The sequence below is a fragment of the Selaginella moellendorffii genome, unplaced genomic scaffold (assembly GCF_000143415.4).
Source record: "Selaginella moellendorffii unplaced genomic scaffold, v1.0 SELMOscaffold_64, whole genome shotgun sequence".
NCBI lineage: Eukaryota > Viridiplantae > Streptophyta > Lycopodiopsida > Selaginellales > Selaginellaceae > Selaginella > Selaginella moellendorffii.
Window position 1 is genome coordinate 107753 of NW_003314325.1, and position 10878 is coordinate 118630.

Consider the following 10878-nt stretch of genomic DNA (forward strand, 5'->3'; position numbering starts at 1 on the left):
TTGGAAAGATTTGCTAAAACCCCTAATAACAGGGGTTCTTGGAGATGTCTTTTCCTCTTGTGGTCTTTCCTCTTGTGGTCATTGGTTTTTTACCTTGAATCCCTTGCAGCATAGCGCGGCTGCCATTGAGGAGAAGATGTATGTGGTGGGAGGATGCTGCAGGGACCGATACTTGAACGATGTGCTGGTGAGAACTTAAGTAGCGTGGATCTTTCTCAAGTTCTTAGTAACACTCTCGTGGAGGTTTTGGATTTGGGAAGCTTGAAGTGGTCGACAGCCCAACCTTGTCCCGTGTAGCATTGCCTGGTAAGTTGAGTCTATTCAGTTTCTAGCGGGCTTTGCTTAAACATGGTCGACGCTTTGCAGTTAGCAAGTGGAAGAACGCTCTTTCTCGTTGTTGGCATTCCGTCTGATGAAAAGATGCGCGGTACTGTGTGGTTCTTGCCACCCTGATCGGGAGCAAAATATGGGTGTATGGCTGTAAGGACTTTCAGGGTCAGCTGCACCCTCGGGTACATTCACTCGATCTGGAAAGCAAACAGTGGGAGCTAGTTAACGCAAGGTACGCAGATCCAATACAAAGATCGCAATTCCATACCTCCATGTGGCAGTGGCTCCATCCCACCACCGCTTGCTTTGCGGTGCATAAAGGCGATAATCTGTACCTTTTTGGAGCTGGTTCATCTGGCTTTTGCAAGAACCTATACGCACTGAATCTCGTAAATGTAAGCACGGAGTCTTAAATGCTATATAGCTTTGGCCCAAAATGTTTGCAGCGTCAATGGTCCTGGTATCCAGATCAAGGTCCCACCCTCGTACCTGCGGCGCGTTTTGCAACTGCTGACACAGGAGACGAGTGCCATCTTGTCGGTGGTAAGTTCAATTCTTTGTGCTCCGATTACCTCGTATATCTATCTATACACTAGGTGCTACGGAAGAAACCATGCTACTGAACATGGAGTCTTTGAAGTGGACCGTAGTGTGTGCTGAACCTCGTTTGGCTACTGACGTAAGTGCTTAAGTTTCTTTTGTTGCTGCAGAAGAATACTTATTTAACATGTAGAGCCTGAGATTGGTGCACGCGCGAATCAAGGGTCGGGGCGCTCTGATTGCTTCAGGGGGTAATCCGGTACGCGTTTTATGTGTTGGTCGCTCACCCGACTGATCCTCTGCACTTATGGAGTTTAGCGTCTTTCTACTCAAGACTATGAAGTCATATCCGGTGCCAGGTCAGGGCATAGACGGGTCACTTCTGGCGCTGTTTGATATTCCAGAAGCAGGGGAGCAGGCGCTTGAGATTACAGACAGGGCTTGGAGGAAGGTGGGGGACAAAGACTTCTTGGTGAGGGACGGTCGTCCTCTGGAACGTAACTCTGCCATCTTTCCCGGAGACGAGATAGCATTCCACCGGAGTGACTCTGTTGGAGTACCTAGCATTCATCGCAACAGGACGTGTGAGGTCCATCGCATGACACTTGAAGACTGTAAGTTTCTCCTCGCCCGGGTGAAGATCGAGCTCATGAGAGGGGAAGGGTGGCTAAAACCACGAGAGCGAAGCTTTCGCAGGGTGGAGTAGCAGGAGGCGACGGGACACGGTGAAGTACCTGGAGGAGCGTGCCAAAGTTGGCGATCTTTTCAGGCTGCCTCATGTAGCTGACGGCGAGGGCACAGTTGTGCAGGAGATATCGAGCTCGACCGCGGGTGAGGAGTTCCCCTACACCCTTCGCTTCGCGCTGGACGTGACGCTCGTGTACAAGTGTGTTGTCGAGGACATCATCATGGGCTACTATATCAAAGAAGAGATTAACGAGCTGCACATATGGAGGGCGCTCGTGATGTTGCTGGGAGTGAACATCAAATGCCGCACCCTCAAGCCGTGGGTGGTGATCACGGACCTCAAAGACGAGTGGCACTTCGCGTGGATGGTGTACGTGTGCAGGGCGCGGAGCAGGAGCCAGGGACTGGGGATTGTCCAGGACCTGTGCAACGACTACAACCTGGTGACTGCGCCTGAGACGACCGGCGTGCTCTCGAGCCTGCCTAGCGTCTACACTCGCGCTTGTGTGGGGTTCCAGTGTGATGTGGATGAGGAGACACGGGAGATGCTCGCCCCTCGCCCGGTTGCGTTTCGTAGGGGTCCAAATGGCTACGCACTCACGCCATATAGACTTGAGGTGGATAGAGCTTATCTACTATCAATCTTGATGGGAAAAAGTTGGGCATCCAAGTTTGAGGCTCTACTGCTCACGGGCTGCTGCTATCCGTTGCGCTACAAAAGCACCGATGCTTGGAGAATGTTGGTTTCCAAGACTGTTTCCATGGAGAAGCTGAATTTTCAAAAGTTTTTAATGGGTGAATTGCCAGAGCACTTCCAAAAGATTCATCGAGAATTTATCTTGCTTGTGGGAAAAAAAAGGGTTCCTGGCCAGATTATTTTCCCCCGGGGACTGCTTCCCGAGGGACAGTTGCTCGCCTTTCAAGGATAGGCTCTTCTTCAATGACAAGCAATGCAACATAAAAGCGGTGAAAAAAAATCTTTCTATTCATTTTGATATCTCAATCTTTCTTTCGATGGTGGGGGTCGTCACCAGCATCCTTAAAGCTCTCTGGCAGAGGATTAATAGCTCATCGGAAGAAAAATTGGGTTAGCTGGTAGTGTACGAAGTTGTCTAGATTCCTTCTTACCTGTAATCCTTGCCCTTGGTTTGCTTGATCTTCATCGCTCAACGACTCTCTCGCATTTTTAGGGTTCTTAATAACAGCCCAGGGCTCTTGGATGCCCACGGTGAATGAGATGGGAGGAGCTCGATGGAACTGTGAAGCTGCTACGCCAGTGTGCCGCTGCCAAGGATCGAATCAATGGAAGGCAGCTCCATCGGATGCTCGTGAATTCCGGCCAGGATTCCCTCACCTTGATTGGGAATTTGATTGTCAAAATGTATGGCGATTGCGGGCTTGTGGGCGATGCGTGGGCGGCGTTCCAGCGAATTGCGAGCAGGAACGTCTTCTCGTGGAACATCCTGATGGCCGCGAGCGCCGACGGGGGAGAGACGAGCCTCGCGCGAGAGGTTTTCGATCGGATGCCCAGCTCGGACATTGTGTCGTGGAATGCGATCATTGGCATCCTCGCGCGCGCCCGGGAGATTGAGAAGCTCGCCGCGATCTTCTTGGCGATGCCGGACAGGGATGTTTGCAGCTGGAATTCGTTTGTTTCAGCAAATGCCCAAAGTGGGCATCTTGATCAAGCAATCCTCGCCTTTCTAAAGATGCCCAAAACGCAATCAATTACATGGAACGCCATCGTTAGCGCGTATGGAGACCACAAAAGAATCCTTGAAGCGAAAGTTATGTTTGATCGGATGGTGGAAAGAGATGCCACGTCATGGAACGCAATCGTCGCCGCACATGCCTTGAACGGTGATCCGGAGCGCGCGGGAGATCTGATCCAACGGATGCCGCAGCACACACTGTGCTCGTCCAACGCGCTCCTCACGGCCCACTGCCTGAGGGGACGATTGGAAGAGGCTAGGGATTTGCTCCTGGATGGATCGCGCCCCAGGAATCTCGTCGGCTGGAGCGCGGTAATCGGAGGCTACGCGCAGGCAGGGCGCGGCGCTGAATCGCTCCAGCTCTTCCGCGCCATGGATCTCGACGGCGTCCAGCCGGACAACATCACATTCATCAGCGTCGCCTGCGCGATCGCGAGCATTCCATCCATCGCCCAGGCCCGGCTCTTGCTAGGGATCATCCGGGATTACGGATTACCCGAGGACACTCCCCTGGGCACGAATCTCATCAACATGTTTGCCAAGTGTGGGGATTTGGAAGCCGCGAGGAGGGTCTTCGAGGAGATGCCGGTGAGAGACATCGTCGCCTGGAATTCTATGCTTACTGCGTATGCCCAGGCTGGACGAGTGGATCAATCACTGGAGCTCTTTTATTCCATGATCTCGCAGGGGATTTTGCCCGTGCTCGTCTCCTTCGTGAGCATTCTCTCGTGCTGCAGCCACGCAGGGTTGCTGTGGAGATCTCTCGAGTTCTTCCATGGAATGAGTGGGGATTTCGAACTGGCACCGGGGTTTGAGCACTTCCGGTGTATGATCGATGTGTTGGGCAGGGCCGGGCATCTGGAAAGTGCCGAGGATTTGATCCAGAGCATGCCATTTGAGCCAGATGGGGTGATCTGGAACACGCTGCTGGGTGCGTGTAGGAACTACAGGGATGTAGAGCGTGCGGAGCGTATTGCGTGGGAGATATTTCGGCTGGATCCGGAGCTTCTCTCGTCCTATGCTCTTCTCTCAGGCACATACGTAAACATGGATGTTCATTTCCTATACTTTAGTAGTTTTCAAGACTAGGTTGCACCCAAATTTGACTCAAAGCAGCCAGCGCCACAGCAAGAAAGGAAGGTAGAGCTCATATATTTCCAAATTTTCAAAGGCCAAGAGAACTAATGACATTAGAGAAAGTTTGCATTTATCAACTGAAAATAAGAAAATGTATAATAGGTGCAGCAAATTATTTACTATTAGTACATACTATTAAGTATTGTGTAATAATTTAAATTGTTGTTTTCAACTTTTATATAAGAATCCACTATGCATTATTGTGTGAGTTTGCCTGCATGTAAAATTTGAACAGAACAGTATTGTGTCTCTTTTTGCATAATACTGGAGTAATGTATCGAATTAAAAATATTTTCATATCAGCATCAAGATGTAAAAGTAAATTTGTCTTGCAGTTTGAATTGAATGGGTTTTTCTTTCTTAAAACTGTGGCTTCTAGAGTGTAAGGATATAAAGTTGTTCATAAGTTTAATATTGACCTTCAGAAGGATGTGCTTACACAATATTAGATTTTAAAACAATAAATACCATGAATATCAATGTTAGTAGACATGAATACAAAAGCAAGAGCACTCTTGTAGTTGGTTCTAAAATTATAGTTTTTATATTTCTTGTAAAGTGAAAGTAAATCAAATGGTGAAAGTAAAATTGGAGGTAATATAGCTTGGTTTTTCTGGCAACAATAACAAAAAGTACAAACTACGAATATTAAATCTTATTATATTAAAGTCATTGTAAATGCTATGGCTTGCTAGTGTGGCATTCATTGGGTGAGAAGGGTTCATTTAATGTTGCTTGATGTATATAATAAGATGCATGTAAGCTTTCAGATGCTTTTAAATTTCCAATTGATTGGTGTATATAATCATTATCATGGTTATGATGATAATTAGTTTTTTAAACTGCTATAGTTTGTGTATCACGATCAGTCATGGTTTCATCAGAGACATTTAAATTTCCATTAGATTGGTTAGTATGTTGTATTGTGGAGGCAAGGCCTTTTTAATCAATTTGATTATAGAATTATAGTTTATATTATAATTGAAAGTTTTTATATTGGAGAAAAAGAAAAGATTATGTGACCCAAACAACAACAAAATAATCACTAAATTGCTATCATTACTTTTATTATGAAAATAAATATAAACATACAAAAACATTCTGAACTTCTCCAGAAATATACAATCTAAGAAGTCTTGACTAATCTGATGTGATAATTCCAATATGAAATGCTCAACAAAAATAAACCAAGCTTGACAATCCCACTATGAAAAGTTCTACAAAAATTATGCAGAAGCACAATTAAAAATTAGACACATTGTCACTGAAAACTCCTGAGATGATAGTACAGGTGGTCTCCCTGCTGGATATGATCAAAGCCACCTGCCTGCAAGATTAAAGTTTCTATAAATCCAAGGCGACAAAAGCACCAATACATTTCTAGCGTTTGAATGCAAACTCAATTTGCATCCTATAACCACAGACAAACTCGCCACCTTCTTTGGGAGGCCGCTCAAGACCATATCCAACCGGATGAAAGCTTGCAACCTTTGCCACGCCATCCTTATCGGTGAAGTTAAAAACAAACGGGCCTTCTGCTGGAGCCGAGCTTTCCTCCTCCACATTTTCCATTCCCCACAAAGGGTACGGAACACTAAAGCTCCTTGTTTCTTTGCTGTAGTCGTAATGGTCTAGAAACACGTCCAAGCCTTGTAAGAGCCTGGCAACTTTAAGCACCCGACTTTCATCGCCAAATCCCATCATGTCTATTGCTGGTGCTACCTGTAAGCTTACCATGTCGGTGAACGGCTCCACCTCCACGCGATTTGTGGCTTGATCCCACACATAACCTTGCAAAGCACAGCACTTGTAAATTCAGGTTCCCATGAGTGAAAGATTGGCTTACCACTTATCTGTAGATAAGTACCACAAAGAACGAGGAAGAGTCCATACAGCGACCTGCCGCCTCTCAAGATATCAACATGTTCCTGGACGAACTCCAGCGCCTTGGAGAAGCAAACACTAGGGAGGCGATCAATTTCCACCATCAAAGGGATCATGTTGCGTTCCATGACCAAGCCATGGCCCTCGGCGCTGAATACGCTGTTGGATCGGAAACACTTGGAGAGCACCCGGTGCACTTCGTCCTCGTGGTCGTCGCCGTCGTCGTCAAAGCCGCACCTGAGCTCAAACGCCGCTCTCACCGCTATCTCGCTCGGCACCTCATTCACGCCTCTCCAAAACAGATCGAAGCCACGGTGGCGTAGCGCAACTGGAAGCCTCGCCATTTGTGAACTCTAGCTAGGGTTATGGAGACGCAGCTGCGGGTTCCTAAGAGGCGCAGGACTGGAGGTGACGAGCGATATGTCAGGTATTTCCTGCAGGGACTGACGAGAAGTGGGGCGATACAGTATGCCAAGGATACCTTCTTGAAGCTTCAGCAAAATCCATCCGCATCGTGCAGCCGGCGGAAGTGGGCTCAGTTTACCAACCCTCAGTGCTACTGTTACTGGGGTCCCGAGGAGGCCAGTCCCGAGATCCCCGTCAAGCTACGCCATCCCAGTTTTGCGCAGCTGCGAGAAGCTATGGAGATTACGCCAGACGAGGAGGACATCTCCATGGAAAGCTTTTTGTGGTCTCAAGTTTCAGCGGGCTTTGAGAACGACGACGACATGAAGGAGAAGCTAGTGCACAGGCTGGATCGGTATCTAGGCGAACGCATTCACAGGGAGATCCGGCTAGAAAATTGCCCTTGCGATGGGATCATCATAAGGAGGAAGGAGCCAAGGATTCTCTTCGAGTTCAAGAGCGAACTGGGAGCTGGAGATCCCTGCTTCGAGGTGCTCGGCTACATTCGAAACTGGGTCTCCCAAGAAACCAAGGCTGGAAGAAAAGCCTCCTTCTACGGTCTGTGCGTTTCCGTAGTTTGCCCATACATCCAGGTGGCAGGCTACGTTTATGACTCCGCGAGCGACACCATCGAGATGGAGCCATTGACAGACATTGTATGCGTTTATGGCCCACGACAGAACAGGGGAAGGGTGGCAAAACTCTTGCATGGGATCAAGGAATTCCTCCGCTTGGATCTGGCGACAGGAGGACCAGTGAATCTACCGTATCTGTTGTGGAATTACAAGAATGTCCAAGTGGTGGATGCGGAGAGTCTGGTCTTCAAGTTTGAAGACCATCATGGGTGCAGGAAGATTGCAAAGTTTGTTGTGTATAACTCTTATGGCGTAGAGGCACACCATGCCTGGGCAGCTAATGGCATGGCACCTGCTCTTATAGAGCTGAAAGCTGCCACGCCACCTTTCTATATGGCTGTTATGGACTGCCTGGCTGAAGAGGATGGGTGGAGGTCATGTGTGGATCTGGTGCGTGATTGGAAACTTAATAATTCTATGGACAAGGTGGCAAAGCTCCAAGACATCGTGAAACATAGAGTTCAGAAATGCCATGATGACGGATTCGTGCATGGTGATTTACGATTAACTAATTTGATGTGCAAGGAAGAAGCTAATGGGAATTTGGAAGTGAAAGCATTGGATTTTGATTGGTCTGGTGAAAAGGGAAAAGCTATGTATCCGACAATATTGAACGACAAGATTAAGTGGCACCCTGATGTCAAGTATCGTGCACTGATTCGTGCTGAGCATGACTTGTGGTTTGTGGATCGCCTTGTGGAACAGCTTGATGAGCTCTTTATCTCGGACATGTAAAGTTTTAGGGTTCTTAATAACAGAGCCCAGATTTTTAGGGCTCTTGGATGCCCACAGTGAATGGGAAGTTCACATTCATCAGCGTTGCCTGTGCAATCGCGAGCATTCCATCGATTTCCCAGGCCCAGATCTTGCTTGGGATCATCCGGGATCCAAATTACCCAAGGACAGTCCCCACATGTTTGCCAAGTGTGGGGATTTGGAAGCCACAAGGATGGTCTTTGTGAGAGACATTGTCGCCTGGAATTCTATACTTACAGCGTATGTGCAGGCGGGGTGAGTGGATCAATCATTGGAGCTCTTTTACACCAGGATCTCGCAAGGGATTTTTCCCGTGCTCATCTCCTTCGTGAGGATTCTCTCGTGTTGCTCCTTCCCCAGTTCTCCATCAGCGGTGCCAAGCTCTATGTCTGGGTTGGCAACTCTGAAACACAATGCCCGGGATTTTGCGCCTAGCCACAGCTTGGCCCCCAGGAGTTTCTCGAACAGGATGGGATGATCACCACCTTTCTGGAGCTGCCACCAATCCGTTTGGAACTACATACTACCGACAAGCAGACAAGCGGTAGCCACCAGTGATTGAATCAAGCCAAAATTCCTAGAATCAAGCAATTTTTAAAATGATGGTATAGTGAAAAGGTGGCCGCTTTTTAGGTCATGCAAAAAAAAATAAAAATTCACTGATCACGATTCCATCTAGAGAAATTCAAGTCATTCTTCCTGAAATTTTGCCAAGAATTCCCCTGTCTGGGTTGGCAATGATTGTTCTAAAAAGGCTTTTTAATACAATAGTAATTACTGTGCACTTTTTAAGTCATTAAACCTTTACTAGACTCCTTTGTATCCAAAAATAAATCAGCTGATATAAAATAAATTCTAACAATCAAGTTCTTCTAGATATGATAGGATCTTCTAAGCTTTACTGTTGAGAACTTATAGAAATTTTATAATTTATTCAGTTGCAACTGCCCATATCATAAAAATCAAGTAATCATCTCATTTCTAGTTTTCCTAAAACATTATCCACATTTCTACTTGATAAATAACTTAATGGATTTTATATCTTGTTTCTTCATATAAATAATACCTGTTTTACTAAAGCATTATAAAATCACAAAACTTAAATTTTCTAACATTTGGTTAAGAATTAAGAGCTGAATGAGGAGTGGTGCTGAATTAATTCAAACACAAAGTGAAGACCTTAATTTGTAAGTTTTTTAAAAAGTAATTATTTTGATATATAGAACTGGTCGGTTTTCTTTGTGCTTTGATATTTTTTATGTAATTATTTTTTAAAGGCTATCCTATGTCCTATCCAATTTTTTGGAGTTATGAAATTAGGTAATTTTTTAATATGCTCTAATTTGAAAGAATACCAAGTATATTTTAAGATATTTTTTAAAATCATTTGTTACCAATGTTTAATACTTATTACTGATACAACTCATGAGGATCTAAGAAAGCAATCAAAGTTTTATATTTAACAGATTAAATAGAAAGATGGATAAGTTTTCTAGATAAGTAACTTCTCTGCACAGCAACATGGAAATTACTAAGAACTTTGAAGAATTAAAAAAACCTTTATCATTCCTCCTATATAAGTGACACTTTGGCTTCATGAGTAAAACTATGGTTGAATATATGTGAATTTGTTGCTCTTGGATGAGTTGCTAATCCTAGCTGTTTGGCATTGGTTTGATGAAAAGCTCTTATCCCACTCCTTAATTTTAGATTTCTAGGGTATATTCCTCTGTCCAATCTTAAAAATAGCTCCTTCTTAGTGGAAATTCTAATGAAAACAATCTTAAAACTTACTAAGTTACTAAAGACTTACAATAATGCTCCCCTTCCATAGGGATTTGCCTTGCAGTCACTCAGCTGAGTATTGTGAACCTATCTCCAATTTGCATGAGTAATTAATTAGTAATATATGGCCTAACTTCTGGTTTGGATATAAAAGATCTAAAGGAGGAGATACATCTTCATCACCACTTTAGCTGGTTGCCCATATGTTCAATGTAGCATACATGATTTTTACCTTTTACCTATAGCAAACCTAAGGGAGGTTTATTTTTATCCATGGTAAATAGAATAACTCATGGTAACTAACAATAGGAATCCTACCAATTCAAAGTGTAACCTTAAGTTGTTAATTTTCCTTATACACAAGCTTAAGCACAAACACAAATGGTATATCTCAATCCATTCTATGAACCCAAGCACAAGCTCACACAATATAGTACATAAATGTAACCAAAATCCAGGGACATATGCAAAGCCATAACAATGAAATATGTACCCACTTGGACTATTGTTTACATCTCTGTGTATGCAACAAGATTAGTTGCTCAATCTCATTGTATAGTACTTGCTGAGAACCTCCTTTTAATGCCAAATATAATGCATATGGTTTTCACTTTTTACCTTATGGTGTTTTATTATAGAATAACCATGAAACAGAACTTTAACCTTTGAATACGTGGCCAAGGACAGCAAAGTAAAACCCAAGTTTAGAGCCTTAAGCCATTGAACAAAGAAACAAAACCAAACTCTTAAACATATAGCCAAAAAGTGTAGAAAATTAGAGCATGGAACAACTCTCGAGCGTATAACCCAAGGAGTGAAGGGATAGGCATATGGAGCGAATTTTGAGCATAACCTTGAGTAACATGCAATCGAGGTTGCACCTTTGTCATCTTTAAGCAAAGGGACGGCTCTAATAGGACAGGTCAATGCAATCATGATTATTGAGGAGAAATTCGCAAAGATAGCAGCCATATGAGCACAAAAGAAGGAAGCAGCCACTCAAGAAA

The 10878-nt window shown here is 44.7% G+C and overlaps 2 protein-coding genes across 2 annotated transcripts; both read left to right on the forward strand.

Annotated features, from left to right (window-relative positions):
• Nucleotides 1-2789: 2789 nt before the first annotated feature.
• Nucleotides 2790-4358, forward strand: LOC112351641 (pentatricopeptide repeat-containing protein At4g02750-like). Its single transcript, XM_024689877.1, has one exon. The coding sequence runs from the start codon at nt 2790-2792 to the stop codon at nt 4356-4358; it is 1569 nt and encodes a 522-aa protein (XP_024545645.1).
• Nucleotides 4359-6655: 2297 nt separating this feature from the next.
• On the forward strand, nt 6656-8065 carry LOC9648576. Its single transcript, XM_024689878.1, has one exon. The coding sequence runs from the start codon at nt 6656-6658 to the stop codon at nt 8063-8065; it is 1410 nt and encodes a 469-aa protein (XP_024545646.1).
• The last annotated feature ends 2813 nt before the right edge of the window (nt 8066-10878 follow it).